The sequence below is a fragment of the Talaromyces amestolkiae genome, assembly GCF_001896365.1.
Source record: "Talaromyces amestolkiae strain CIB chromosome Unknown scaffold1.1, whole genome shotgun sequence".
Lineage (NCBI taxonomy): Eukaryota > Fungi > Ascomycota > Eurotiomycetes > Eurotiales > Trichocomaceae > Talaromyces > Talaromyces amestolkiae.
In genome coordinates, this window is record NW_024468037.1 from 3157495 (window position 1) to 3183469 (window position 25975).

A 25975-nucleotide genomic window follows, 5' to 3' on the forward strand; every position below is an offset into this window, starting at 1 on the left:
CCTAGCTACATATTCAACATATCCTCATATCTTCAACGTCATATCTATCTAATAAAAAAGATTATTCCGGCATGAAAACCTTCTTAAATCTAAAGGCAGCCAGATCCCTCATGACCTGCACCGTATTCTTCACATTTTGCTTCACAATCACCGAAGTCGGCTTACTGAACAACTCATCAATCTCCTCCAGACTCTTGTTCTTTGTCTCTGGCATGAACAGAATCTGATATACCCAGCCCAGCACCGCGATGCCGCCATAAAACCCGAGCGTGAGACCGATGCGCGTCATGCTGTTCATCATGCGTGTGAAGTTGTAGGTGACGATGAAACTGCAGAGGAACAGGTTTGCGTCCGAGGTCGTCATGCCGTAGTGTCGGAGGTAAGTTGGGTAGACCTCCGCGGGAATGACCCAAGTTAGGCAGGCGTAAGAACCAAAAAAGCCCATGTACAGAATGATGCCGGTGAGATACAGACCCTCGGCAAGTTGGCGGTGTGTTTCAAGGTTGATCTGGTACCCGACACCGACGAAGATGAGTCCAACGAAGAAACCGGGAAGCATGAGATTGGCCCAGTAGCGACGACCGAAACGTTCCATGTACAGCACGGCGGGAATTGTGCCGAGCATCAATGCGCCGCCGCCGACGAGGGACATGAAAACTGCGTCTTTGGCTGTGAAGCCGATATATTCCATGAGCACGCTCATATAGTACATGACTGCGTTGACGCCGGTGAATTGACCCAGGAAGACCATGATGTTTGCATAGACGAGTGCACGACGAGCGCGCGGGTTGGTGAAAAAGTCCAACCAGGGGAATCTCTTGGTCTGAGCCTGCTCTTCATTTTCAATCTGGCATGTTTCGCGCATGCCCAGGAATTCGGCTTTAGATTCGTAGGTGTCGAAACCACGGATCTTCTTCCAGACGGAGTATGCTTCTTGCTCTCGGCCTTTGAACATGAGATAACGCGGACTCTCAGGCATAAAAAGCATGCCGATAAACATGATGGTGGAAAAGACAAGAGATGAACCCAGGATGTAACGCCAGTTACCCTTGACGCCGATAAAGATGGCGGCCACGGCATAGCCCAGAATCTCACCTAGAGCAATATTGAACTGATAGAGAGACACAAGATTTCCGCGAAGACTGGACGAGATACTCTCCGCAACGTAGATAGGGACAGTACCACCTTCGAGACCGACACCAGTGCCCAGAATGAAACGACCGGCAAACATCATACCAAAATCTATAGCGCCGGCCTCAAGGGCAGCGCCGATGGTGTACAAGATACACGACAAGATAATCGAATTTTTACGACCCAGATACTCGTTGGACGGCGACAGAATTAACGCACCGGCCACGGCACCCAGCGGCATACCGGAATTCACCAGACTAGCCTGGTTCGCCGAGAGATTCAAATCAATCGGCAAATCGATGTTCGCACCACTGATGAGCGACTGATCGAGACCCGAAAGCAGACCTCCCAGAGATGCGAAGCCGACAAGCACGTAGGTAAAGGTTGCGGGGTTGGAGAAGGATAGTTCGAATCTGGGCCGCTTGAGGCCCTGGCTGGACTCCTCAAGGCGGGCGATTTCGGCGTCCATGGCGGCCTCTTGGGCGGCGTTGGAGTTGCCCTTGACATCGTCCATGTCAATATCGGGAACTTTCTCGCCGGCCTCGACGTGTTGGGAGTGCTCCATTGTGTGTGTATATGTATAGAGACAAAAAGTAGTAGAAGAAGAGAGAAAGGCCTGACGACCTATAAGTCAGCGCTGAGCATGCAAGAAAGTGGTAGCTGTACAACAGAAGAGAGATGCAAGGGCAGGACGTGCCTTTTATAGAGAAAGAATCTGGAGGAAAAGCGAGCGAGTGCGGAGGATTCTGGGCTGGCCAATCAGGCAATCATCACCCACGGGGCTCCGGATTCTCTCCTGCCTTTTTGCAAAGTCATTATCTGCAATGCGAGGAAGGAGCGATGCACGCAATGACGACGATCGTTGCTGCCCGTTCTGGGACTGTGGGTCTACCAGTCGCCGATGGAGGGTACGCCGGATCTATCGGCCAATCACGGCATTTGTTTCTGTAGATCACCACGGATAGAGTCTTGAAGCGGCTTCTGATTGGCCGCTGCCTGTGTTCGCGTGTCACCTTACTATGTGAAGTTTCTTATTCATTCCTCAGCATTTTCATCTCGGAAGAAGCACGAGGAATATATTCAGTGTATGAATAGCAAGTTTTACGACAAAAAGATACACCGTAGACTAAGTGAGGTGATCCCGTTCAAGTCGTCTCGTAGACCGAACCAACAACAGACAATTTTCATGCTTCAGCAAAAAACTCAATCCGGAAACCACTTTCCGGTTAGCGCAAACCTAACCCGGCATTTACACTTTCCCTGGTGGGGTACGGAGTGCTAGTCTCCGTTAGACTGCTTGCTATAGTACGTGGTGTTTTGTCAAAGAAACCAGGGTCCGGTAACAAACTTCCTAAGTTCATATGCATCCTGATTTTCCACGCAGCCATCGCGAGTGCAGTCATGTGGCGTGCACTGTCGGTGTTGGCGAGAGGCAACATCGATCTACACAGTGTGTGGTTTAGAGTTATAACCAGCTGTTCGCCTGTTTATACTTCTCCCTTCCCCGGGACGACTAGGACGACTCGAGTGCTTTGACTTCAGTCCCGAAAATCTCGCAACGCCTTCACCTTCTAGTCTGCTCACTCCGGAGCACAGTACAGCGAAACAGTCCGTATTCTCCAGAGTCCAGGCTCCGATTCCATGCCGATGTGGAGGACTCTTCATTCACCGACGAATGCATACAGTAAGTGATTAACTTTCCTCTCCACAACCCCAATGCCAACAGCTCAACTTGCTTCATTTCCTGGAAATTCCCCAGCGGGCGTTGTGAGGGGGTGGTGTTGCTGAATACGAGAAGATTTGCCGAAGCCGGTCTAGCCCCAGGGCCGGCATGCCGATTTAGGGTTTGCAGCCCGAGAATTTTTCTAGAAGGTCCCGTTCCAATGTTTGCGCCGGCTTGGACTTCCGATATTTTCGAATCACGAGACTCAGAGTCGGGGTGAATACGAGGCGGCTATTCGTTCTCCCGCACAAACCCAATTTCTTACTTCTTCGTCATATTTACTGGGGTACGAGATGCCTCGTATCGGGGTTTGTACAAGTGTAGCATGATGTGAGAATGGAATATCCTTGTTCATCTGTTGGAGCTGGAAGAGTCCACCTATATACCTGGCAAGTAATAGCGATGTCAGACCCATGGAACTGACCATTCGAGCCAAAAGGACTCCCTTAAATGCTAGAATAGTAGGATGTGGTACCAAAAAAGTAATTTTCGTTTTCCGTAAATATTACAACGATTGTAACGATTCCTGCCTTGTTCGTGGTACGTAATCGAGATCCATCAACTTTTAAGTCACGTGCATATTGTTCGATCCATAATACTCGCATTTCTCGCAGAATGTCTGCTGGTTTCTCACCCACGCATTCTCCACTATGATAATCAAAGATCATACTGTTCGGTCACCTGACGCGATCAGAAATCTCATTTTGGAAATAACAACGGGGAACCATGTTGTTCTCTCGGAATTAGACACCAGTTCTTGTCAGACTTTTGGCCATAACTCATTAGCATTTCTAGAGCTGGAAGATATAGAAAGGTATCAAATGCACCAAAGTCTGAACAAACGCTCAACTTTCTCCAAATATCCGCCAGACAGACAAGCATGAAAATACATCTACCTATAACCCCCGGGCCTAGGACCACTAGGCAATCCCCCAGGACGCTTATATCCCCCGCTCCCACCACTCGATCCATGACCCTGGCCCCCATCCGAAGTATACGCTTGATATTGCTGTGGCTGCGACCTCGAAGGTGGAGGACTCTGACTACTGCTACCCAATCCACCCTGCAATCGAGCCCGTAACCTCTCCGATGCCGAACCGCCCGACGACGCCCCTCTATCCGACATGCCCGAACTCGAATGCGACGACTGATACGATTCACCGCGCTGACTAGGCAGCGGTCTCCTCGAAACCGAATGCGGCGACGGTGTTTGCGAATGATGCTGCTGCTGCTGATGCTCCGGTCGTAATGTAGTATTGTTATTGCCTATAGCGGCAACTGGCGTCCTTGAACCTCCTCGACTTCGTAAACTGGCTGTTTGTGACTGTGGCGGTTGCGCAGGCCCCGATTCACCCCATAAATCGCCCAGGCCACCCCCGCGACCTGTATATTGTGCCTGCGGTTGACCGTATGCGCTCGTATTCCCCTGTTGGAGCGATGCCTGCGTAGCCACCATCCGCGCTTGAGGAACGGGCGCCTTTGGGTCTGGAGGAAGCCATTCGGGGAATGGGCGACCCTTTTCCGTGTAGTAGGCACGAAGGACGTTGGAGATGTGTGAGCTGTCTTCGTTGTCCGGGTCGTCCTTTTCGTCACCTGAGCCGATTGCGCGGCGAAGACTGCTGAGGCGGGTGCCGAGGGKGGAGATTGTGGTTGATGAGGCGAGGGAGGCTAGGTATGAAGACATGCTGCTGTATTTCGTTGAATGAGAATGAGAGCTGTGTCTCGTTCGTCACTCCTCGCTCACGGAGGAGGGGTAGGCAGGGTAGCTTGGAGCTTCGTGGATCAGAGTGGAAGTTCGATATTTGCTGGAATATTGATATATCGTTCGTACACCTTTTGCGTATATGCAACCCAGCTAGGTGAGTAAGTATTCGACAAAGAAGTGAAACTTGTAATGAAGTTGAGTGTAAGGAGTGTTTCAGTGGTGAGCTGCGCCTACTGCGGCCCACTCACCGCATACAACCTTATTGTATGTGGGTCATCTACGAAGACCCAACTCTTCAAAATCGCATAAAATATTTTACTGGTCATGGATCAAGAACAGATTGCTTTTATTGATTTAGAAAATGTGCAACGAAATAATGACAACTCTACATAAAACACCAAACGCCAGCAATGCAGCAATTATGCCAGAACGCTTTCCTTCGCAGGACCTTCAGTCTCGTACTCAATCTCAACACGAGCGCCCTTCTTGCGAGGCTTGGGAGGTGGTGCGGCACGCTTGCGCTTGTCGCCGGTAGCAGGCTTCTTCTTGTCCTCAGCAGCTGACTCATCACTGCCTTCATCGTCATCGCTATCCTCGTCCTCATCCTCGTCATCGTAATCATCGCTGGAATCGGCAGAATCTCCTCCAAGCCACTCCTCAATATCCTCAAGATCCTCCTCATCTTCGTCCAAATCACTGACATACTCAACTTCACCAACACCCTCCTCTTCCTCGTCCTCCTCATCCCACTGCTCGCCCTCATCAAGATCCTCATCTCTCTCACCCTCMCCCTGCCTCTCCAATCCACGAAGCACCTTCTTCCAAATCCCTTCCTCAACATTGAGCGGTCTATCACCATATGCACCACTGCGAAGACGCTCAATAAGTTCACGCTCAATAGCTCTCTCAACCTTAGCAGCAGCCTCCGCTTTCCGCTCTCTCGTCTCCTCGCGTCTCCTAATCTTCGGCGCCAACTTCGGCACGACCCTTTCACCTAAACGCTCCTCTTCTTTGATAAGCTTCTTCATCCTAATATTGACCTGCGTCAACCGCGTGAGGCGTTGTTTGCATTTGTGTATGAGGAATTTAGGCCAGTATATCAATCGCTCATCGACCTGGGCCAGAGCTTTGGTGTAGTTGGATGACAGCTTTATCTTTTCCCACCATTTGCTGGGCATGTGCGAGCGTTCAATGGTCTTCATGTAGAGGTACATGGCTCCTGTTTCAGGATCCGAGCGAACAGTGGCATAGCGAGAGTTTGCCAATGGGCAGCTTTGGCGGTTGCACAATCCGGTGACGTTGTATTCATTGCGGCAGAAGTTCTGACCTTTTGTGGTTCTGCAATTTTCATTCCATCAGTATTTTTCATTTTCCCTCTCCCGTATTGAGATTTTGAAAATTTGTTGAGTATTTACGTACTTGAGCTTGAAGGCACAGAATTGCTGGTTAATAACCTGCCAGACAATTTCGTCTGAAGCCATATTAAGCGACAGAGATAAATCTCGCTTTCTGAAAAGCTCTGTCAAGGGGGAGCGGAGAAGAGTTGTTGATTGTGTATGGCGAGATTTGTCTGAGATCTGCCGTACGCAAAATAAAAAAAAACTTCCCACGACGGCAGGGTCACGTGCCGCTCCATTATCAGGTACGATCCTTATCGCGACGTGTCCCAAATAGGAAATTTGTAAGCAACGATTGTTTTCGGCAACGTAAAAGGCAACATCAGAAAGAGCAGTTTGGGGAAATTGAGTGTATATTGTTTGAGTTGTGCAGCTGATATATTTACTCAGACGTTCTAAAGTATTGGTTTCCGCTTCAACACCAGTTGGCCGACATTATATATCCTGCGGAGCCGTGGAGGCAAGCTCAATGTCGAAGAAGCACGTGCAGGTAGTTGAAAAGTCTTACAGTAAGCTACATAGAGATGAAGCGTAGATTAATCCAGGAAAGAGTGCAGAATGTATATAGAATTAGGATATCAATGAAATTTGAGTTCAAGGAGAACAAGCGTTGTGCCAGCATCGTTGTTACATATTGATACTTTCTGGACTTGTATTTAACTTCTACTGAACATGTATCTCAAAATCTGTAGATTATAGCTCCAGACGTAGATGCAGAACTCCTCGTAGAGTATGTATGTAGTCTGGTTGATGATGTGATCCTGAAATCTGGTCAAGTATTCTTGAAGATACCATTTTTGCAGCAACCAAGGGCTTCAGGAGTCTGATTGATACTTGCGAGACAAAGTAGCAGCAAGATGCCTGGAGAGTTGATTCCCTATCCACTATGTTTGGCCACTTTCAGAGACAAATGTGTGTGCTCCTAGCCCAGACACCTCACTTCACCGGTGATTCCCAAAATGTCCTCCGCCTCTGCTTGTGCATTTCATTGACTTTTACGGGCAAACCCAGCAAACCCAGCAAATGATGAAATGTTAAGGGATTTCTCATAACATAAACAAAGACGTAAAATGTGTACACTGCCCTTCTCTCTCTGTCTTCTCTGTAATTCTCTACCCTCAAATATATTGCTTCAAGACTGTCAAGTATCATCACTGCATCTTGTCAGCAACAACATCATCACCTCGACAAGCCCCTTCAGCTACTTTGAAGGCTCAAGCCATGGACTTCCCAAATGTGCCTCCCAGCTTCATGCCCCCAAGTTTCCCTCTCATACCCATTCCTCGCCCATGCCCTCATGTCCACCAAGCCGTCAAACTGAGCCAGTTCGTCAATACAGCCTCTGGCCACTTCATCGACGGACACCAGCAATTCCGCACCTACCCCCTGAAAGACTCACTATCCCCGGGGGTCCCAGTCCACATGTCGCCCACTGGCGAAACAATCTGTGCTCGCTGCAAGGTCTCCTACTGCTGCCGGGACCTGTTTATGCTCCACCTCGAGACTTCTCTTGACCACAACCTCTGCGTCCTCTGCCACTACACGAAGGACTATCCGACCTTCACTGAACTCCAAGACCATCTTGAGCAGGAGCATCTCTGGTGCGAACCATGCAACTGGTTTGCGCCTTCCTATGAAGGCCTAATGCAGCATTTCCAGCACTTCCACTTCATGTGCTCGATTTGCAAGGAGTGTTTCAGAAACGTGAACGAGTACACAGGACACGCCAACACACACCGTCCTCTGACAGTGGCCTGCCCCGTCTGCCCCGAGAAATTCGCTCTTCGCTCCGCCGCGTTCAATCACATCGAATCCGGGACTTGTACCGGCGGCGCTACCACAGAGGACATTTGTTTCGTCGTCAGGCACTTTTGGGCCAATCTGACGCCTGATCTCAAGGGGTACTGGGTGTCTGACAGTCTTCTGTTTACATGTCAGCCCTGCCATAGGCATTATCAGCGCTTGAGTGATCTCTTGCAGCACAAGGAGACCAAGAGTTGTCCAGAGGGGTATGGCAAGGGGAACAGTATGACCGATCGGTTGGTGCAGTACGTGCAGCAACAGCTGCCTGTTTTAATCGAGAAGCGGAAGGCAGAAGGGAAGCTGGAATCAACTGTTCAGAAACCAAAGCTTGTAGCTCCTGCAGCTGTGGTTCATCCTCGTGTCCATATGTTGCGAAGAGGACGTTTGTTTTAGTAATGGGTGTGTAATGTCACATATCGGAGTTATTTTGGTTTGGTAGCATCCTGTGAATCCTGTCAGCTGGAAACCTGCACGAAGAACTGTTTGTACATCACGGGCTTGGATAGAGAGATTGTGATAGCGGATATGACACCCTAAACTGCATGAGATGTTCGACGCCAAACAATGTAATAGTAGCTATGTATTGATAAAAATCAAGCAGGAATAATAATGCATCCATTTCATGACTTGACTAGGCTAATGACTGATCACCAACCCTCCATCTGCAAAGGCCCACCATCCCATTCCGTCGTCCCACTCGTAGGCATCCCAAAGTCTCTTTCATCTACATCATTCAGCATATCCTCGCCATAAAGACCCCAGCCCATAGCATCCAACTCCCTGGTGAAGAAATCCCTTTCTTCTTCAAAAAGTGAAGTCCCTTCTTCCTCAATATTCAAAACGTCTTTGTATTGACGCAAGTGCCACCAGTGAGTGAGACCACGAAGCGCCTGTTCCAGGGGCAGAGCATCTTCAACTTCTGCGTCGACGTCTGAGCCTGCTAGCCAGTCGTCTCGTAGCTCCGGGCGGCAGTAGAGGTATATAGCTGTGATGACGCGCATGTTGGTCTGTCGCCATTTTCGACCACAGTATGGGACCTGCGATTTGAATAGCTTGAGAGTATAAAGCCGCAGATGGGGGTCCGGTATCTTTAATCCCTTCCGAAGAATAGTGCTAGATCTATACTGTACAAGGAGAAGGCAGCGGTGTGCCTTGTCTCGTGTGATCTTTTGCATGATATGCAGATAGTTGATGACTGAGAAGAAGTTGCGGAAGGAGTAAGCTGTGATAGGGTCCTCTGGAACTGGTCCTGTTGGGTAACCTAGTTCATCGACTTCAGGACGTGTGGTGCCATCGGTATAACCCTGTTCATTCTTTACAGGCGATGGACCTCGTACCGACGAGCTCCCGTTCACTGATGCTCTGCGACGTAGAATCGGTGGAGGTATAGCCTCTTCTTCCTCATCCATTGATTCGTTTTCTATAGAAGCGTCCTCTTCGGGCGGGTCATCAGAGTGGAACCGGCAGAAATGGAAGAAGCTATACGAAAATTTAGAACGAATTCACAGATCGACAATTGGAGTTACAAACCTGTACTCCTTGCGATCGTTTTGCTGAGCAATCAAGTGATCGACATCTTGATGAGCAAACATCTTTAGTATCAATGGAAGGTAATTCGAGTCCAGAAGCAACTGTGTCATGTACTCAAACTTGAGGATATCTGCCATCAATCAGCAAGGGAGAGATACCACGACTGAGACTAGTTCTTACGAGATCGTTTGAACCACTTTAGCAAGAGCAATAAAGCACCAGAAATAGCTTTTCCCGTGATTTCTCGTAGTCTGATAATGTCAAGCTCTTCAACATCGTTCAAGAAATCCTCCCGTGTCCCACCATACGGATAGCCATTGGTCATGCTAGAAGATTGTCAGTTGGTGATCTTATTCAGATAATTATTTGACTGACCCTGCACCATGACCGCCTTGACCATTTGCTTGATTGATCATTGAACTGATATTGGTCAAAATGACTTTTAGTAGAACAATGACGATTGCTTGAAGATGCGGCATTGCTTGTTTCTATTTGATCGTTAGCTTTTTTTTTTTTTAAACATTTTGGACTGCAAAGACTTACGTAGAAGTTCTCAACTGCATCTAATCGTCGCTGTACATCTTCATTTTCCGTTTCTGGGGTAGTTTGTCTTACACTGTCTCTGCGACTTTCTGAGGGAGCCGAGCTTGTGTCTGAATGTTCTTCGTCATTCGTGCCTTCGTTGACGTTATCGTCGGCATTCCAGCCTCGTTCATACTTCATAAAACGCTCACGTTCCTCCCATAATTGACGCGTCGCCCTAGTCATCTTGACGTGACTGGAGAAGAGCTTGCCAGCCTCGATAATAGACGCCGGAACATCGCTGCCCTCCCACTTCTTTCCTACCAGAGTGTCTTGCATCTCGCTGGTACCTTTGCCTCCGATGTTGTTGCTTGAATCATCCAACGGTGGGTACATGAATGGAAAATGTTGATTTGTTTGGTAGTTTTGCTTCTTCGCTGCTTTTCCACTTGGTCCTATCGGAGATGGCGGCGGTGACGGAGCTGGTGTAGCAATGTGTACGGGCTGATGGAGGATCGAGCCACTGCTACCAACTGCCGGCGGGCCAGACACTCCATGCGTAGAAGCTAACCGACTAGGATGGTTTGCAAAGGGCGGAAGTATAGATTTGTGATCCAGCTCTAGAGGCACGACTAATGGCGGTGGATTGTATGCCGGGTATTTCGACGTGACTTCTTGACGAAAAATATGATAATCCAGCGGAGATGCAGTCAAGAATGGCTCTCGACGGTCAGCTGGATCTGTGGGAATGTCCATTTTGGGCTCTAGAGCCCTTTTCGCATCCTCTAGACTCTGAGTACCGCCGAATATGAGGATAATCGTTTTCCAAAACAGTAAAGCAATCCGGGTAAAAGGTATGGCGGCCGAGTCCTCCCATCGCAGTCCAGAAATGACCTTGACAAGTGTAATTAATAGACTTGGCTGCAATGCAGAAACAGCATCCCGTAATTTCACATTCGTCTTGTCCAGTGTTTCTTGTCTTCTGGCGACCTCGACCACGAAATACAGACACGTGAGAATAAGATTCGCTTCTCGTTCGCGGGCGATGAGGTATGTGGCATGTTCTTTTTCATTGTCCAGATCAACAGGATCAGTTTCCAGCGGGCTTGATTCCTTGTCATATATGGACTTCATGTACTCGTAGAGTCTTGGAATACCCCCACATTCATGGATGAGAAGCACGTTATCAACGATCCACTTGATCTGAAGAGATTTCGTTCTGGGGTTGTCTGACTCTTCCTCAGCAGTGGGATTTTCAGGGTAAGCATCAACAGGTCTCCCTCCAGTAAGCCCCCAAACACCGCACATTGCATAGCACACTGCTTCTAGGGCTTCAATGCGAGTGTACAAATCCGAGTCATCAAGCCCAGTTAGAAGATGTTTCAGAAATTTTTTCCTAGTGTCAAAATCCGCATCAAGCCATGAAGTGCCAGTGTCGAGGGAGTGTCGATGACAAAACTCTTTCCATTGCTGGTGAAATGAAACTTTGGATCCGACAAGCATCATTCGTTCCGGCTCACTATACTGGAACCACTCATCAAGCTCTTCAGGAAAAGGCTGAGTGTCGGCATAACGAAAAGCATATACCTGTTGTTCGACCTTTGGAATGTCTTGAACAATGCGTCTCAATTGCGCAAGGCTGAGAGAATCTGGAGCCAACTCTATCGCATTCTGGCCAGGAGCAGGAGGCGGTGGTTGCATTGGTGGAGGGGGAGCAGCAGCATCACGCGCGAGGCCTGGTCGCCCTGTTGGCCTGGAGTTTCCTGAAGCAGGACCTGCTGGCATTTGTCTTTCAATAACCGGCGACGGTTCCAAAGTGAGACCATCGACAACCTCCGCCAATAGTTCTTCATCCGGCACAGGCGAGATATCGGTCCCAGTCTGGTCGACCTCATCTGCTTTTATGATGACCTGTTCGGGCTCATCGGCCTCAAAATGGTGTGTGGACATGTTGCCGTCCGAACCTTAGCACCGTGGGTGGATAAGATCAACAAGGAAAAGGAGGAGTATGTTTTGACGATGCACAACATCAAGGGTATCTTAGCGAAGAATCAAAATATCTCAAACCATGACGCCGTTTAATGCATGGATACTGCCAACCGTCACCGTGGCCCTTCAGGAAACATTATCTCTCGCTGTCCTTTGATTTGGAAGAGATGAACTGAACGTGGCTATCGAAGCGGTCAAATGTGGGAGGAAATCACGTGATCCAAATCGACATTTGTTGATCCAGAGCTTTACTTACTGGTGTTCCTTACGAAGACTTCTATAATTTGTTATGTTGGTAAACTTACCATACAAGTGTTAAAATGAATATTCGCAGATACATGTCCCATATTGAGCACACTAAGATAATATACAATCCGCTTCATATAGACAAACACTCAATCCGACTTATGCGCGTCACTATGTTCACGACGCTTCAGCTTTCTCTGGGCCTCCCAACGTTGCCATCCGGCTTCGGTAAGATCCTCACTCACCACCAAGTCTCTAATTCGCAGGGCTCGTGAGAGAGTCAAGTCCAGACCCCAATCGACCCAGCCAGAGCTTCGCAGGTAGCTTACGAACGAGAACCAAACGACCGAGAATATAATTCCTGCCGTGAATCCCACGACAACCTGTTTTTTGGTATGGTAGTTCAGGTAGAGTCGGCTAATGGCCACGGCACTGGCGCCAACACAGGCTAGGAATGAGAGCGCAACTCGTTGGAAAAAAGTCACCGCGTCCGGCGTGAGAGAATAATTTGGTCTGTGTCTGAGAAGGAGGAACAGTATCGCATAGCAGGAGAAGTAGGCTGCAAATTGCGCGTGGGACGATGGCATCCCATAGCCTTTGCCGTGCATGTCTGTAGACGATCAAATCAGCTTGTGATCTTGTTTAGTAGTTTGTCTCTGTGGTCTATGCGTACTCTGAGGTCTCTCCTCGCGGATGAGCCTTTTAAGCCCGAAGTTCAAAGCTTCACAGCCCATCTGACCGGCAAACATCAACAGCACCTCCACCTCCCTCGAAGCCCAGATGAGTGTGACGTAGATGATACATAGCGCTTGCGGGACGAGAGCGAGCCAGGCCGATGCATGCGAGAGGAGATCGTTAGGATTCTAGCAGTAACCAATTAGTACTATCAATGGAGGAACGCGTAGCTCGAGAGTTGTCTCACATAATGTACATGGGTCAGCGAAAGGGAAGCCAAAGGCTGATCAGGGCCCGACATTTTGCCGCAGACAGGGGATGGATATCAAACTTTGATTCGGCGAGGGCTGTTATCAAGCACAATAGAACATATTGACGGCCAGCACATAGAATCCGGGTAATTGACGAAGGGGTGTATCAACAGAAGAAAAGACGTCTCCGTTGACTCATTCGGGGTTTATTGTTCGTCGCTTTGTCCGTTCTCTTTCATCGTCACTCTTTCCTTGGCAAGCTGGCCGGTTCACATCGAAAGCTTGGGCCACCAATGGGCCACGAGCAAGACCGCCGGCAGCCAATCAGGCATCCCGTCGATGCCTTGAGGCTTGCTGGCCTCGGGCATTAAACTCACGTGACGGCGCTCCAGTCACGTGGACTGACGTGGGGAACATTGTTTGGGACGGAAGGAAGTGAGGGGCAAGGGCGCGCCTGCCAAAAGTAGCTCTGATTCGGTGTTTTGCTGCAAAGAAAAATAAAGTTGCATTCTTGGACTGCTCCAAACAACTCATTTCTCGCCCAATACAACGGGCATCCTGATTTTTTCTTCCTTTTATCTCTGCTCATCAAAGCGGTCTTGATGCCTGTCCATTGACGTTGCTGTACGTGTCTCCGTCTGTTCCCAGCATCACGGAGGAATCCGGTAGTCCGTCGCAGTACAATCAAATCATGAAGACTTATTCCACACTACGCCTTTATTCAACATACCCGTTGCGCCAGCCAGCTTCACCGTCACTGTCGTCGTTATCCCGCCCCACGCTATACGATTCCTCAGATCTGTATTCAGCTGTTTTAGGTCACGTCTGTAGAGACGTAGTGATACCTCCCTGATATTCAGTAGGAAGAGCCGGACCAATCCCGGTTGCCGAACCTTTCTCAGCAGGCTGTCGCCACATCATCGTTACTGGCTCTATACTATAAAATGGTCGAAGGCTTGGTAATCTGAATTTGCAGATTTTCGGAGAGCATTCCAGAGATCCATCAAATTCCTTGTCCTGCCATGCTTCTTTGACAACCATACAAAGAATCTGGAGCTTGCTGTTTGAGAGGAGGGTCAGGCCCTGACATCTTATATTACCTCTGAGCACCTGACTTGTCTATCGGCATCTCATGATGGCAGTTCCAACATCTATACCTGAGGAGGATGACCGCTCCATGGAGCTCTCTTCCATTGCCGCCATCTACCCCGAAATTAGAATTGACGAACGATACCCATTCAGAGCGTCTCTAGATATACCTGTAGCGCCATCGGTCCCCATACGCGTGCGATTTGAGCTAGGCTCCGAGCCATTCCAAGCCCCGATGACCCCGCCGACATCCCTGGACACAAATGGTACGAGTGGAAAAGTGGAGATTTTCAATCTCAACAATGCGAATGTCGCCGAAAATGTATATGACGATGTTCATGCTATCTCACATCTACCCCCCGTGACACTCGATATCGAATTACCGCTAGGATATCCATCAGAAAAACCGCCGATCTTCAATATCAGTACCAGTCCTCAGTGGCTATCGCCTAGACAGTTGGCAACATTGAAAGAGGATGGCAAGCGCCTGTGGCTTGAAGCTGGAAAGGACATGGTAGTCTACACCTACATCGACCACATACAGCAAATGACAGATGACGTTTTTGGAATTGCGCGCGACCATGGTGACGAAATCAAGCTTCCACGCGGCTTGAAGATTGCACTTCTTGACTTTGACATGAAGGCTAAAAGGGAGAAATTCGAACAAGAAACGTTTGAGTGTGGTGTATGCCTGGAACCCAAGAAGGGCGTGAATTGCCACCGCATGCTACTCTGTTCTCACGTTTTCTGCATTCCTTGCTTACAAGACTTTTACAACACCTGTATAACGGAAGGAGATGTGGACAGCGTCAAGTGCATGGCACCAGATTGTGGCAGAGACACCAACCGGGCACATGATGCTGCTCAGGAGCCTTCTGGTGCGACCTCTCGTAAGAGGAAGAGAAGGAACAAAGACCGACTTATCAGCCCAAGCGAACTTCTCCAAATTCCATTGGAACAAGAAACGGTGCAACGCTATGTCTTTTTGAAACGAAAGAAGAAACTAGAGTCGGATAAAACCACGGTATATTGTCCTCGCCAATGGTGTCAAGGAGTCGCTCAATCGAAGAAACACCCGAAGCCTGTTAACCCCATGGCGGACGACTTTGATGATTCAGCGGATGAGGATGATGCTGCAGCTGAATTTGACCCCCTGGGCGAGGAATCTCAGCTTCCGCCAATGGCGGACCGGGTAGCTATCTGCGAGGACTGTCTCTACGCATTTTGCTGTGTTTGTAAGAAGGGATGGCACGGCGAATTAGTGAGGTGCTCACCAAGACGGGAAGCCGAGCTCACAGCAGAAGAGAAAGCCACGGAAGAATATCTCAAGCTGTACACTACGCAGTGTCCTACGTGCAAAACACCCTGTCAAAAGAAGATGGGGTGCAACCACATGATTTGTTTTCAGTGCGGCACACATTTTTGCTATCTCTGCACAGCCTGGCTTKCGGAGGACAACCCTTACAAGCATTTCAACACTCTCGATAGTAGCTGCTACAATCGTCTCTGGGACTTGGAAGGTGGCGATGGCATAGATCCAGATGGCGCCGAAGAGTTACATCGTCCGCCAGAGAATGTGGCGGATTTTGATTCCGAACCTGAATCTGACGATGACAATCCTCCGGATGACCCCGACGACGGCCATGACCAACCAGTCTGGGAGTTTAGCCCCGATAACAGCGATAGCGATAGCGACGACGAAGATGATCTAGGGCGTCGGAGGCCTCCACCTCCTGCCCCGGTGCCTCCTCGAGTGATACCCGTTGCCGGTAACCCAGACGGTGAACCAGGATTTAACCTGCGCGGCCTGGATGCCGCAGGACGAGCCGTAGCTGCTGAGCGTCAGGCACAAGCTCTAGCTATGGCGCAAATCAGGGACCGTCCAGGCGCAAGAGAAGCATTTCCCCGACCACCCGTCCGGCCCGGCGCAGGACTACCACCCCGCCGCCATCCTCCCGGCAACCAACCCGTGCGACTAGAAGGCCTTCAACGATTCCTAGAACTAGTCCAAAACGACCAAGAAGATGAATGGGACAGCGACGAGCTGAATGAATAGCGTGTACACCTCATACACGCCCTGTATATCTGCTTTCATTGATACATACATACTTACATACATATGCCTGATGACTTACGATATCTATGTTTCTGGCTTGCTTCATTTAGATGGGGAAAAAATTACTGGCTTTAGCTTGCCTTTGCTTGCATTTCCTTTCATACAGTTTAGCATTTCTGTTTCTGAGCGTGTTTCTGCATAGACCCCGTCCTATCATCTCGTTGATCGATTTGATAGACAAACACATTGCTTTCGSGAGCCAATATCAATACTGCATTTTGTGATTATCAAAACAGCGAGACGAACAAAGTTATTGCTTATTATTTTCTGGACTGAGACTAAATAACCCATCACGCTAAAAACCAATGTCAAGTGCAAAAATCAAACAAACAACAACCGGGGAATTGAAGAACTCTTCAGATCCGTATGCAGACAACAAAATAAACCAGGCCAGAGTCCGACATGTAAGAGCAGGTATCAAAAATAAGTAGGGTATCTATAACCAACGCCAGGCTGTGTCTATGATGATGATGGTAAGAAAATGGTTGAAGAGAGAGAGAGAGAGAGAGAGAGAGAGAGAGAGAGAGAGAGAGAGAGAGAGAGAGCGCGGATGTGGGATGTCCAAGATCAGAGCAGGTAAGGAAAGAGAAGACCGGGTCCGATATCGTGTGAGGGTTAATATATAAAAGAAAGAAGGGATGTCAAAGGTAAAATATGGTTACGATCGGTCATGCGTCCCGAGCCCTTTTAGAACAACACGCTTATTCCGACCAACGGATGGGAAATCGCTTACACTGCGCATACTCATCCTGGACGAATTGTGCACTTCACGTTCGGAGCGATGGTCGGCATGTTTCTGTGTCGGTGGCTTGACAGTTATTGATGAGGTTCGTCGTGCTTGGCCGATCACATCCTCAACCCAGGCTTCACTCTCCGGGGTCATGGAGACGTGTCTGGTTCGTGGTTTTGGGCCAGCTAGGCCTAAAGGAGTGCTGGAATGAGATAAGGGGGTTCTTGCGGATCCTGGGTGTGGAGAGTAAACGCTGGAGCCATCTCCTAGGATTGATGATACGCTGACTGAGTTAAGGGAGGATATGGACGTTCGTCGGCCGATTGATGGGAATAAAGGAAGTGAAAGGTTGTCACTTGTAGGTTCGACATCATCGATTGCAAGTTCAGGAAGTTCAGATGGTTTGGAGATCCGTCTCGTTTTATGAACCGAAAGGGAGGAAGCAGGTCGGTTGCTCGTTGGTATAGTTGTAGGTCCCTTTGGACTAGTCTGAGCGATGACTGTAGCAGCTGCCGACGTGGTTGATCCTGGGGAGGTTGTTGTTGCCGGAAGACCTTTGACCTCGACATGGCTACTTGATGGAGTCTGACGGCCGTGATGCATTACATACTCACGTAGGTATTCGCCTAGATCGGCCCAGCCTCCACCGACACGGACCATAACTCGTTCGCCATTTTCACCAACTGTACGAACGAAAAGCTTGGTTGGCTCTGTTTTTCCCCGATGGTGCAAATGATAGACCTTGACGGTTTTGTCCTCACTCTTGTGGGAAACAGTGCGTCTTTGCCTCGACGATGGTGTGAAACCTTCTGATGGCGTTGGCGTGCCGGCTCGGCTAGGGGTAGAGAAAGGAGATCGCGCTTTAAGTCGAGGTTTGGAAGACATGGACGATATTACAGAGTGCTGGTCGTAGTCTCTAGCAACTTTGTTACTGAGACGGATTTTGCCAGGAATGGTTGTAAGAATAGAGTGGATTTTCTCCTGTAGGTCGCTATCGGCTTCATGGACTGGTCGTATCGCGAATGATCCGCCGTCCGTGGAGAATGAATATCGCCTGCGCATGTCACCGGTACCGTTACTAGAAACATAAGAGCCAATGCTCTCCATACTTGGTTGATTCTGTAAATGATGTTTCGGTGCCTGTAATAGGTCGCTGGTAGAAGATTTTCGACGCCACGGTGTTGGTTCTGAATCAACATCATAAGGCGATCCGAGTCTAGAGCGTGAACGAACTCTTTCGGCAGACTCAACGGCAGACTCATAGCTAAATGGGTCGGATTCAACTCGGTTTCCTGTCCCAACGACTTTGTTCAAAGAAGATATGGTACCTCTCATTAAGCTTGAACTAGGGCCGCGTATAGCTCGGCGAGGAATTGCATTAGGCGGAGGCGATTCACTTCTATCACGAAATCTTAAAATTTCTGTATCTTCGAGCAAATATTGTGATGTATCGTCACGCGAGGACGCACTGTCCGAATGCATTTCATGACTGGCCGAATAACTCCCGTCGTATTTGTCGTTGATAAATCGTTGTAAAGGTAGACTGGCATCATTGCTATGTTTGTACGCCTCCAAATCTTGCAAAGCAGAGCTGCTCAACTGCGGAGAACTCTTTTCACGGATTGTTCGATCGCTGGTGCTACTAAACACACCTGGTGAGAACGGCACAGAAGAACGATAGCTTTGACCAGATGTCTTTCTGGAATGAGGTTGTGCTGCTTCATGATTTTGACAAAGTCTGGAGGGAATGTCTTGTTCAATTGATTGAACTGGTATATCGGGATGTAGAGGAATAGTTTGCTCAAGGAATGGACCAAAGCTTTGATTCTCAGTTGCCACGACTTTGATGGGTGATTCTATCAAAGAGCTCTGGGGTGTCTCTTTGATAGCAGAATCTTCTAGTGCAAGCGAAGGTGTCATAATGGAATGTGGGCTTTCAGAATCTGCACGACGTGGAGAGGACTCGCCTGCATCTGAATCTGGTATAGATGCATCCGAGCTTGATATTTCCTTATTGCGCCCACGAATCTGATCTAGGTTGCCACCATCGACGGTGCTGGAATAATCCACAGTCCTTGTCGCCGGCTCCAGTGTAGACGTAGCTTCTCTCTTCGAAAGATGCTCGCCTGAGATCTGATCCGGAATTTCTTTTGTGACGTCTTCTTCCTCGAGATTGGGGGTTGATATCTCCTGATGCTGCAGTTCTTGGTCTTCAAACTGACCAGAGGATCGAACATATTCGAAAGCTGCTACCTGTGGCTCGTCTTGGCTAACAATCGTTGGCTGAGCTAGGATTGCCAGAGGATTGGTCTTGGGTTCTGTAATAGCATGACTAGCTTCGGCGTGCATCGCAGGTGAAGCATTAGAATCAGTGGTACCAGGAATAGAAACTGGTAGTGGTGTTAATGACTCCAAAGGCTTTGTATGATTCTTCACGGACGGCGCGGATTCCTCGGATGTTGACTCCTCAATCACTTCCAGAACAGGAATGGACCTTTTCACTCGAAGCGGTATCGTTGATTCTTCGGCCTCGTAATTTGTTGCAGTATCGACCTCAATTGCTTTTTGTTCATGGTCATGACTATGTTCCATTACCGGAATCGGTGAATATACATCATCTTCTGTCCGTTCAAATTCGGCCGTATATGTTGCAATGCCTAGATCAGGGTTCTCATCAGTAGATTCGGATGGTGGATGAGGTTTTGTGACCATTAATATCGGCGTGTGATTCTCATTCTTTGTAGAGAGCACTTGCACATCTTCTTCATTGGCAAGTAATGAAATCGTATCGGCGGTAACGGTAGAACCGCTGTCGGTAAAGTTGACTGGTGGAGAATCGCTTTCTTCTGGCGAGACTGTTATGCTATGTGATGTTGTGCTGACATTTGGACTAGAATCTACAATCTCGTGGACGGTAGGAGGAGCTGGATCCTCACAAATCTGAACATCTCTTTCTGTCGCATCTTCATGAGGCGGTTGACCCGTGTCGGTAGCATCATGTTGCAACTGGTCCTCTTTGATAGTGTGCTGTTTAGGTGCTTCCAGTTCAGACGATACCCAGACCTTTTCAATTGCCATCTTTCCCGTTAGCTGAACCCAGGATGCAAAATCTGTCTCCAACGCATCCATCCGGTCAATCCAGTTTTCCGGTATAGAGTCTTCTCGACCCTCCAAAGCATCCAGAACCGTGTCCATACGAGAGCCAGCTGTACCAATGAGTTCAATGAGTGCCTCTCGCCTGTAATTAGAATCGAGCATGGAGTAACGTTTATTCCGTTGGGACTCCTTAGTCGCTTCCAATACAGAATCGAGGGATGCACGTGCTGTCTCCAATGAACTCAAAAGACTCGGGATCTGGCGTAACACAAGTAATCGTACCGTCCAAGTATCTAGCAGCATATTCAATCGCGCCAGCGTAGGTAAAGCTCGAAGTATAGTGGCCGTAATGACAGCGGTGAAATCGCTTAGTTGCATGTGTGTAAACGGAGGAGCGGAGATCGTGCTGAGGGCACTGTGTGCTGATGATGGCCGGGACCGACCTGGTACATGGACGTTCATGATGTGTTCCTTGAGCTCGTCCACATTCAAACCATCCATGCCGTCTCGGATTTGCTCTATTCGAGCTTCGTATTCAACGACTTGTCGGGCTGGTAGACTACCCCAGTACTCTGACTGGTTGTCCAATGGTGAGATAAAGCCTTTTCCTTGTTGTATGCCAAGCCCCTTGGGCCATTGCCACGCTTGTAATTCCTTAAGCCATTCTCTCAGCTTTTTGGCAGCCAATGCTGCTCGGGCTCCGAGTAATCGATCTTCCGGTGAAGCTTGCGATATGCTTCTGGTGAGGATGTCGTTTGCATAACCCTCATGCCGAGCTAAGGCATTGATCGCAGCGAGGGCATCGAGGATTGATTCCGGGGAGAGGTTCCCCAAGAGAGGGTCTTCATGAGCCGGTAGATGTTGGAGATGTAGCCTGCGCTTCGGGGATCGCAATGGACTATGGGGAGACGGCGGCGGAGGAATGCGGACTGTAGAGAACGAGAAGGAGCGACTGTCGGACATTGTAGCCATCAAAGGGGTTTTACATACAACCCAGTATGTAAGCTATTGAATTCTTCACTCGATAGCGATATGGGAAACGTTCGGCCGTAGATGCCCTTTTAAAAAGAAATAAGTAGACTTGTGATACTTCCAGCCAAGCATGCTGAGCTGATGTGATGTGATTGTTGTGTCTGCCGAGTTCAGCTCCGCGGGAGCGGCTTGATGGTAGAAAGACAAAGCTGATAGTCGGAGGGCAGCGATCGTGAGAAGAGCACGATGGTGATAGATTTCGACCAAGGCTCAGCGGATTGCTTACAAAACGAGTGGGGTGGCTGGTGGTTAATGAATGGCACAGTCATACAATCGAAGGAGCGTGCTGCAAGGTGGAAGACGTCGGCGGTTAAAGTGTGCGTGTGGGATAACGAGCGATATTTTGTCTCCGATCGCCGAGGAAGGTTGGTAAAAGCGAACAAAAACTGAGGAATTTATAAAGTCGAGCACGTACTACAGAAGAAACAAATGCGAAAGGGGCTTGGTTAAGCAGCCCGGAAATATTTTGGAGATTGAAGATAATAGATTGAGATTTGATATGGCGCTTGCCTGTTTTGATCGCACTATTGACTGGCGATGGCCCATTTGTCATCGCCTAGTTTATCTGGCAACAGAAAGCCTCCGGCGTCTTCAAGATATGAAGATCCGAAGCCCATTAAAATTTGATTAAATTAATTGTTCTTCATATTAACACTTTAACGATACGATGACAAAGAAGTTGTCAGCGTGAGTACTATTTCTCCTTACCGCGTCCCACGCGTCACGCAAACAAATGCTCCGGCCAATCAGCGCTCTCTATTCGGCTGCTCTTCTGATGAGCCTCAGGCACTAAGTCAGGCGGACCTATACCACCAAGCCCAGCCGTAAGTGATCCCTAATCTGGAGATTTTTATCTTCATTAGGCTCACTGTTGCATAGCAGCCTGAAGAAAGCTTTGAGATGACTCGGCATTAAATAAATGCTCCGCAGCCCATTGACCCTTGTTGATCGCCTCAAGTGCCCGGGGGAACATCGCTTGCTCGTACTCTACAACTGCAGAGTCCAGGTCATCGATTCCGTGCTTGATGATCTGTCTAGCCAATTCGACGCTGTCGTGCAAGGCACTATTGACACCATCTCCGCCCGGTCCGCTGGAAGACCAAATTGTTAGCAGGGTCTTTGGCAACGCGGATAAACTGAGTCCTCTTACGTTAAGTGTGCAGCGTCTCCAAGCAATGTCACGCCAGGAACGTGTTCCCACGGCACCGATGTTCTTGGGATAGAATACAATGGCCAAGATCGATAGCCATGGGTGGCAGACTGGATCAATGCCTTGATTTCTGGAGACCATTCGGCATATTCATACTGCAACAATGACTGCCACAAAGCCGCTGGGTCGTGAAGTCTCGTGGGATCTGGGTTCCAATTTTCAGGGAGTTTCATTCCCACTGCGAGATGGTAGGAGCCATCGCCCAGATAGTGTAGAAAGAACTGCCTTCCTTTTCTGAGGGCTAGGTAGTTTCCATTGCCGACCATCGAGGTCAATGAGGAATAGTATGGATTGTCTGGCTTGAGGAATGTGGTGAAAAAGTGAGTACCGAGATATTGAGGCTCAGCAGGTGTGAGCTATTTATTGCCATTAGTTGGGCTATTCTTCTTGATATTGAGTAAGAGTTGGTGCTTACCAGTTTCCTAACTTTAGACCAAGCACCATCTGCGCCTACAATGAGGCGAAACCCAGACTCAACACCGCCATTTGCATAACAAATTGAATGTGCTCCATCGCTCTCTTTCTGCACACGCTCGATCTTGCACCCCCATCGAATTGTGCTCGCCTTAATAGAGTCGAGAAGAAGTTTTTGCAAATCTTTTCGATCAATTTCTGGCTTGTCTTCATTGCTGTCTCCGGAGACGGTAGCAAACACAATTTCGCCTTGAGAATCGACGAATTTCACTGGCACGCCCCAGCGAGCGATTCTTTGGAAATCTTCCATCAAGCCAGCTTCTTCTAAAGCAGCCTGTCCTGAGCCTTTGTGAATGTCCAGAGTGCCACTGCTAGAATGCTCGTCGGCCCATAAGGCAGACTCAGCTCGCTCAAAAATCATGTATGGAATATTGGCGAGCTCAAGCAGTCGTGCAAGAGTGAGTCCAGCTGGACCGGCGCCGATGATGGCGATAGGTGCTTGCGATGAAGCCATTACAGGAGGTGGAATGAATCCTTGGTGATTATATTCAGTTATTTGTTTTAAGAACTCTACTAGACCAATTACTGATTTATATATACATCACTGCCTAGTTACGAGTTGTGAAATTCGGACGACTCGCGATCTTAGGGTTGCGTGGATAACGAACGCCTCGGGAGCGAATGGCCTCGCACCCGAGTACAACCTCACCATAAATTCCGACGTCCAACAACCGACTGATGCTGCAAATCCTTCTTGCAGTATACAATCCTAAGCTAAGAAAAGTGAGGGTCAAATCTTGAATAATGGCAAAAAGGATTTGAAGACTTCAGGTAGGCACGGGCTAAAAACTCTGCTTCGTTCCAAGAACATGCGATGAACTGCACCCAATACGGGAAAGCCGTCATAATAAAAATGCATCTAGCACGACCGAAATGCTACGTGTCATCTAAGTATCTGGTCAGTTACTAGGCATTCTTGTCAAATGCTTTCGAATTTTAGGGCTGAACGGGACGTGGACTTAGCATAAACACAGATCACTATGATGCAATAAAGCTAAACTCCAGAGATGACGGATTTATGTAAACAAGTCTGAAGACGCAGGGTTTAATCTCTCAAATGAAGCTTCAGCCCAGTATCTAATATCTACCTAGCCAGCTATGGTGGAACGAAATCAGTATGCAGATACCTCTGAGACACCTTCAGTGGCATCGTCCGTTGGGCCGCCCAAAGCCCTGGGAGAAAGTAAGCATTCATCACCAACACAAGAGCAATCTAAATGCTAAACGAGCACAGAGATATTGGCCGACGTTCCAACAGAGCTATTGACCGAGTTGAAACGCCTCAAGGAAATGTTCATCGTGGATCGGGAGAAACTGAAAATCATCACTCAGCATTTCGTAGGAGAACTGGAAAAAGGTGAGACTTTCAAGAGCAATAAGTTCTACTGATATGAGCAAGAGCTGCACTAATAAGAATCAGGCTTGACGGACAACGGTGGCGATATCGTAAGTTTGGCGTGTTTGATTCTTAATGCTCTCAGCAATCAGCACTGACAAGTGAGTACAGCCTATGAACGTGACATGGTCATTTGGGTATCCTACTGGTCATGAAACCGGTAGTTATATTACTATAGACATGGGTGGTACCAATGTACGAGTGTGCAATGTTGTCTTGACCGACGATAAAGGGGGTGTGGACCTCATCCAAGAAAAGTTCCTTATGCCAGAAGGCCTCAAAAGGAGCAATGCAGAGACACTGTGGGATTTTCTTGCCGATTGCACTGCCCAGTTTCTGGAGAAACATAATCCAGGCACCAAGGAAGTGCTACCGCTCGCTTTTACGTTTTCATTTCCGCTGACACAGCCCAACATTCGAAGTGGAATTTTGCAGAGATGGACCAAAGACTTTGACGTGGATGAAGTAGAGGGCGAGGATGTCGTTCCGCAGCTGGAGAAAGCATTCAAAAAGCAGGTATGTTGTCGTATTATTACCCTCTGAATCATCTTTTAACGAAGTACAGAATTTACCAGTCACAATAGTCGCCGTTGTTAATGATACGACCGGCACCCTTATTGCTTCTGCATACCAAGATCCGCATATGAGGATCGGAAGTATCTTCAGTACCGGTGTCAACGCAGCCTATTTGGAAGTATGCGGTGCGATCCCCAAGATCAAACACTACGGATTACCGCCTGATCTTGAAATCGCAATCAACACAGAATATGGCGCCTTTGACAACTCTCAAAAGGTCCTACCACGGAATTCTTTTGATCGCATCATTGACGAAAAATCTTCACGACCAGGGCAACAATTGTACGAAAAAATGGTCGCTGGGCTGTATATTGGAGAAATCCTTCGTCTTGTTCTGCTTGACCTGCATGAAAGTAATTATATTTTTAGGGGTCAAGATGTCTCCTATCTTCGACAGAAAAATTCTATTGATTCACTATTCCTGTCGACTGTCGAAGAAGACAAATCGGATGCGTTGCACGACATTGCGTTCATTTTCAACAGTGCTCTGAATATCAAAGCGATCGATTACGAGTTGAAAGTAACCCGCTACTTGACCGAATTGATTGCGACTCGCTCCGCTCGACTATTCTCGTGCGGCATTGCTGCCATCAGTAAAAAGAAAGGCCTGGAAACTTGTCATGTAGGTGTCGACGGATCTGTATTCACTAAGTATGCCCATTTCAGAAACAGAGCTGCGCAGGCTTTGAAAGAGATTTTAGGATGGCCAGAAGATTCGTCAGATCCTATCTCTCTTCATTCGGCAGAGGATGGGTCAGGGGTTGGGGCAGCCCTGATAGCGGCGTTAGCGATGCAAAGATCTGACGGCGTTGAAGCGAGCAAATGTGGCCGATGATACGTGGCAAAAACAGTAGAGCCGCTGTTCTAGAGCTTCTTGCTAGATTGATCAACAAATGAGTGACAAATATTAAATATCTAGATTTTAAGTAATCAGAGCGACGACAACGATAATGATGGTTGTCCTGTAGATTAGGAGTAAGGCAAGGGCACAGTTCGACCCGGCCGTGCAGATTCATACATTCAGATGTTAATTGCTTTAGTCTATATATCCTATACTTGTATTCCATGATTAAAATGGTTCTAAACTTCTGTTTTTGTCACTTCCTACTGAACAGAAAAGATGCGGTAGGGTTAGGGTTAGAAAATACAGTGCACGGGCCAAGTAATCACTCTTAACCTCTTAACGCGCCGTCCMCCTCCCGCCGCGACCACCACGCGTAGACTCTGCTCTTCCCAAAACTCACTCGATCAACGACCATGCCTTTTTGTTGAAAGTTCGTCTTT

General features: G+C 48.4%; 10 protein-coding genes across 10 annotated transcripts; 3 read left to right on the plus strand and 7 right to left on the minus strand.

Annotated features, from left to right (window-relative positions):
* Positions 1-61: 61 nt before the first annotated feature.
* On the minus strand, positions 62-1696 carry BHQ10_001037 (uncharacterized protein; the record flags this gene model as incomplete). The annotated part of the gene is made up of 1 exon (XM_040872992.1): positions 62-1696. The coding sequence occupies one exon, from the start codon at positions 1694-1696 to the stop codon at positions 62-64; it is 1635 nt and encodes a 544-aa protein (XP_040729542.1).
* A 2050-nt stretch (positions 1697-3746) lies between these two features.
* BHQ10_001038 (uncharacterized protein) lies at positions 3747-4538 on the minus strand (the record flags this gene model as incomplete). Its single annotated transcript, XM_040873003.1, has 1 exon — positions 3747-4538. One exon carries the CDS (start codon positions 4536-4538, stop codon positions 3747-3749), a length of 792 nt encoding a protein of 263 aa, XP_040729543.1.
* Positions 4539-4978: 440 nt separating this feature from the next.
* Positions 4979-6040, minus strand: BHQ10_001039 (uncharacterized protein; the record flags this gene model as incomplete). The annotated part of the gene is made up of 2 exons (XM_040873013.1): positions 4979-5897; positions 5979-6040. The coding sequence occupies 2 exons, from the start codon at positions 6038-6040 to the stop codon at positions 4979-4981; spliced, it is 981 nt and encodes a 326-aa protein (XP_040729544.1).
* A 1137-nt stretch (positions 6041-7177) lies between these two features.
* On the plus strand, positions 7178-8152 carry BHQ10_001040 (uncharacterized protein; the record flags this gene model as incomplete). Its single annotated transcript, XM_040873024.1, has 1 exon — positions 7178-8152. The coding sequence occupies one exon, from the start codon at positions 7178-7180 to the stop codon at positions 8150-8152; it is 975 nt and encodes a 324-aa protein (XP_040729545.1).
* A 254-nt stretch (positions 8153-8406) lies between these two features.
* Positions 8407-11761, minus strand: BHQ10_001041 (uncharacterized protein; the record flags this gene model as incomplete). Its single annotated transcript, XM_040873034.1, has 5 exons — positions 8407-9238; positions 9290-9419; positions 9470-9615; positions 9665-9777; positions 9833-11761. 5 exons carry the CDS (start codon positions 11759-11761, stop codon positions 8407-8409), a joined length of 3150 nt encoding a protein of 1049 aa, XP_040729546.1.
* A 434-nt stretch (positions 11762-12195) lies between these two features.
* BHQ10_001042 (uncharacterized protein) lies at positions 12196-13022 on the minus strand (the record flags this gene model as incomplete). The annotated part of the gene is made up of 3 exons (XM_040873035.1): positions 12196-12656; positions 12720-12909; positions 12969-13022. The coding sequence occupies 3 exons, from the start codon at positions 13020-13022 to the stop codon at positions 12196-12198; spliced, it is 705 nt and encodes a 234-aa protein (XP_040729547.1).
* A 1082-nt stretch (positions 13023-14104) lies between these two features.
* Positions 14105-16117, plus strand: BHQ10_001043 (uncharacterized protein; the record flags this gene model as incomplete). Its single annotated transcript, XM_040873036.1, has 1 exon — positions 14105-16117. The coding sequence occupies one exon, from the start codon at positions 14105-14107 to the stop codon at positions 16115-16117; it is 2013 nt and encodes a 670-aa protein (XP_040729548.1).
* Positions 16118-16835: 718 nt separating this feature from the next.
* BHQ10_001044 (uncharacterized protein) lies at positions 16836-20966 on the minus strand (the record flags this gene model as incomplete). Its single annotated transcript, XM_040873037.1, has 1 exon — positions 16836-20966. One exon carries the CDS (start codon positions 20964-20966, stop codon positions 16836-16838), a length of 4131 nt encoding a protein of 1376 aa, XP_040729549.1.
* A 934-nt stretch (positions 20967-21900) lies between these two features.
* Positions 21901-23173, minus strand: BHQ10_001045 (uncharacterized protein; the record flags this gene model as incomplete). Its single annotated transcript, XM_040873038.1, has 3 exons — positions 21901-22126; positions 22186-22601; positions 22661-23173. 3 exons carry the CDS (start codon positions 23171-23173, stop codon positions 21901-21903), a joined length of 1155 nt encoding a protein of 384 aa, XP_040729550.1.
* A 644-nt stretch (positions 23174-23817) lies between these two features.
* Positions 23818-25526, plus strand: BHQ10_001046 (uncharacterized protein; the record flags this gene model as incomplete). The annotated part of the gene is made up of 5 exons (XM_040873039.1): positions 23818-23902; positions 23954-24076; positions 24140-24165; positions 24227-24631; positions 24681-25526. 5 exons carry the CDS (start codon positions 23818-23820, stop codon positions 25524-25526), a joined length of 1485 nt encoding a protein of 494 aa, XP_040729551.1.
* Between the last annotated feature and the right edge of the window lie 449 nt (positions 25527-25975).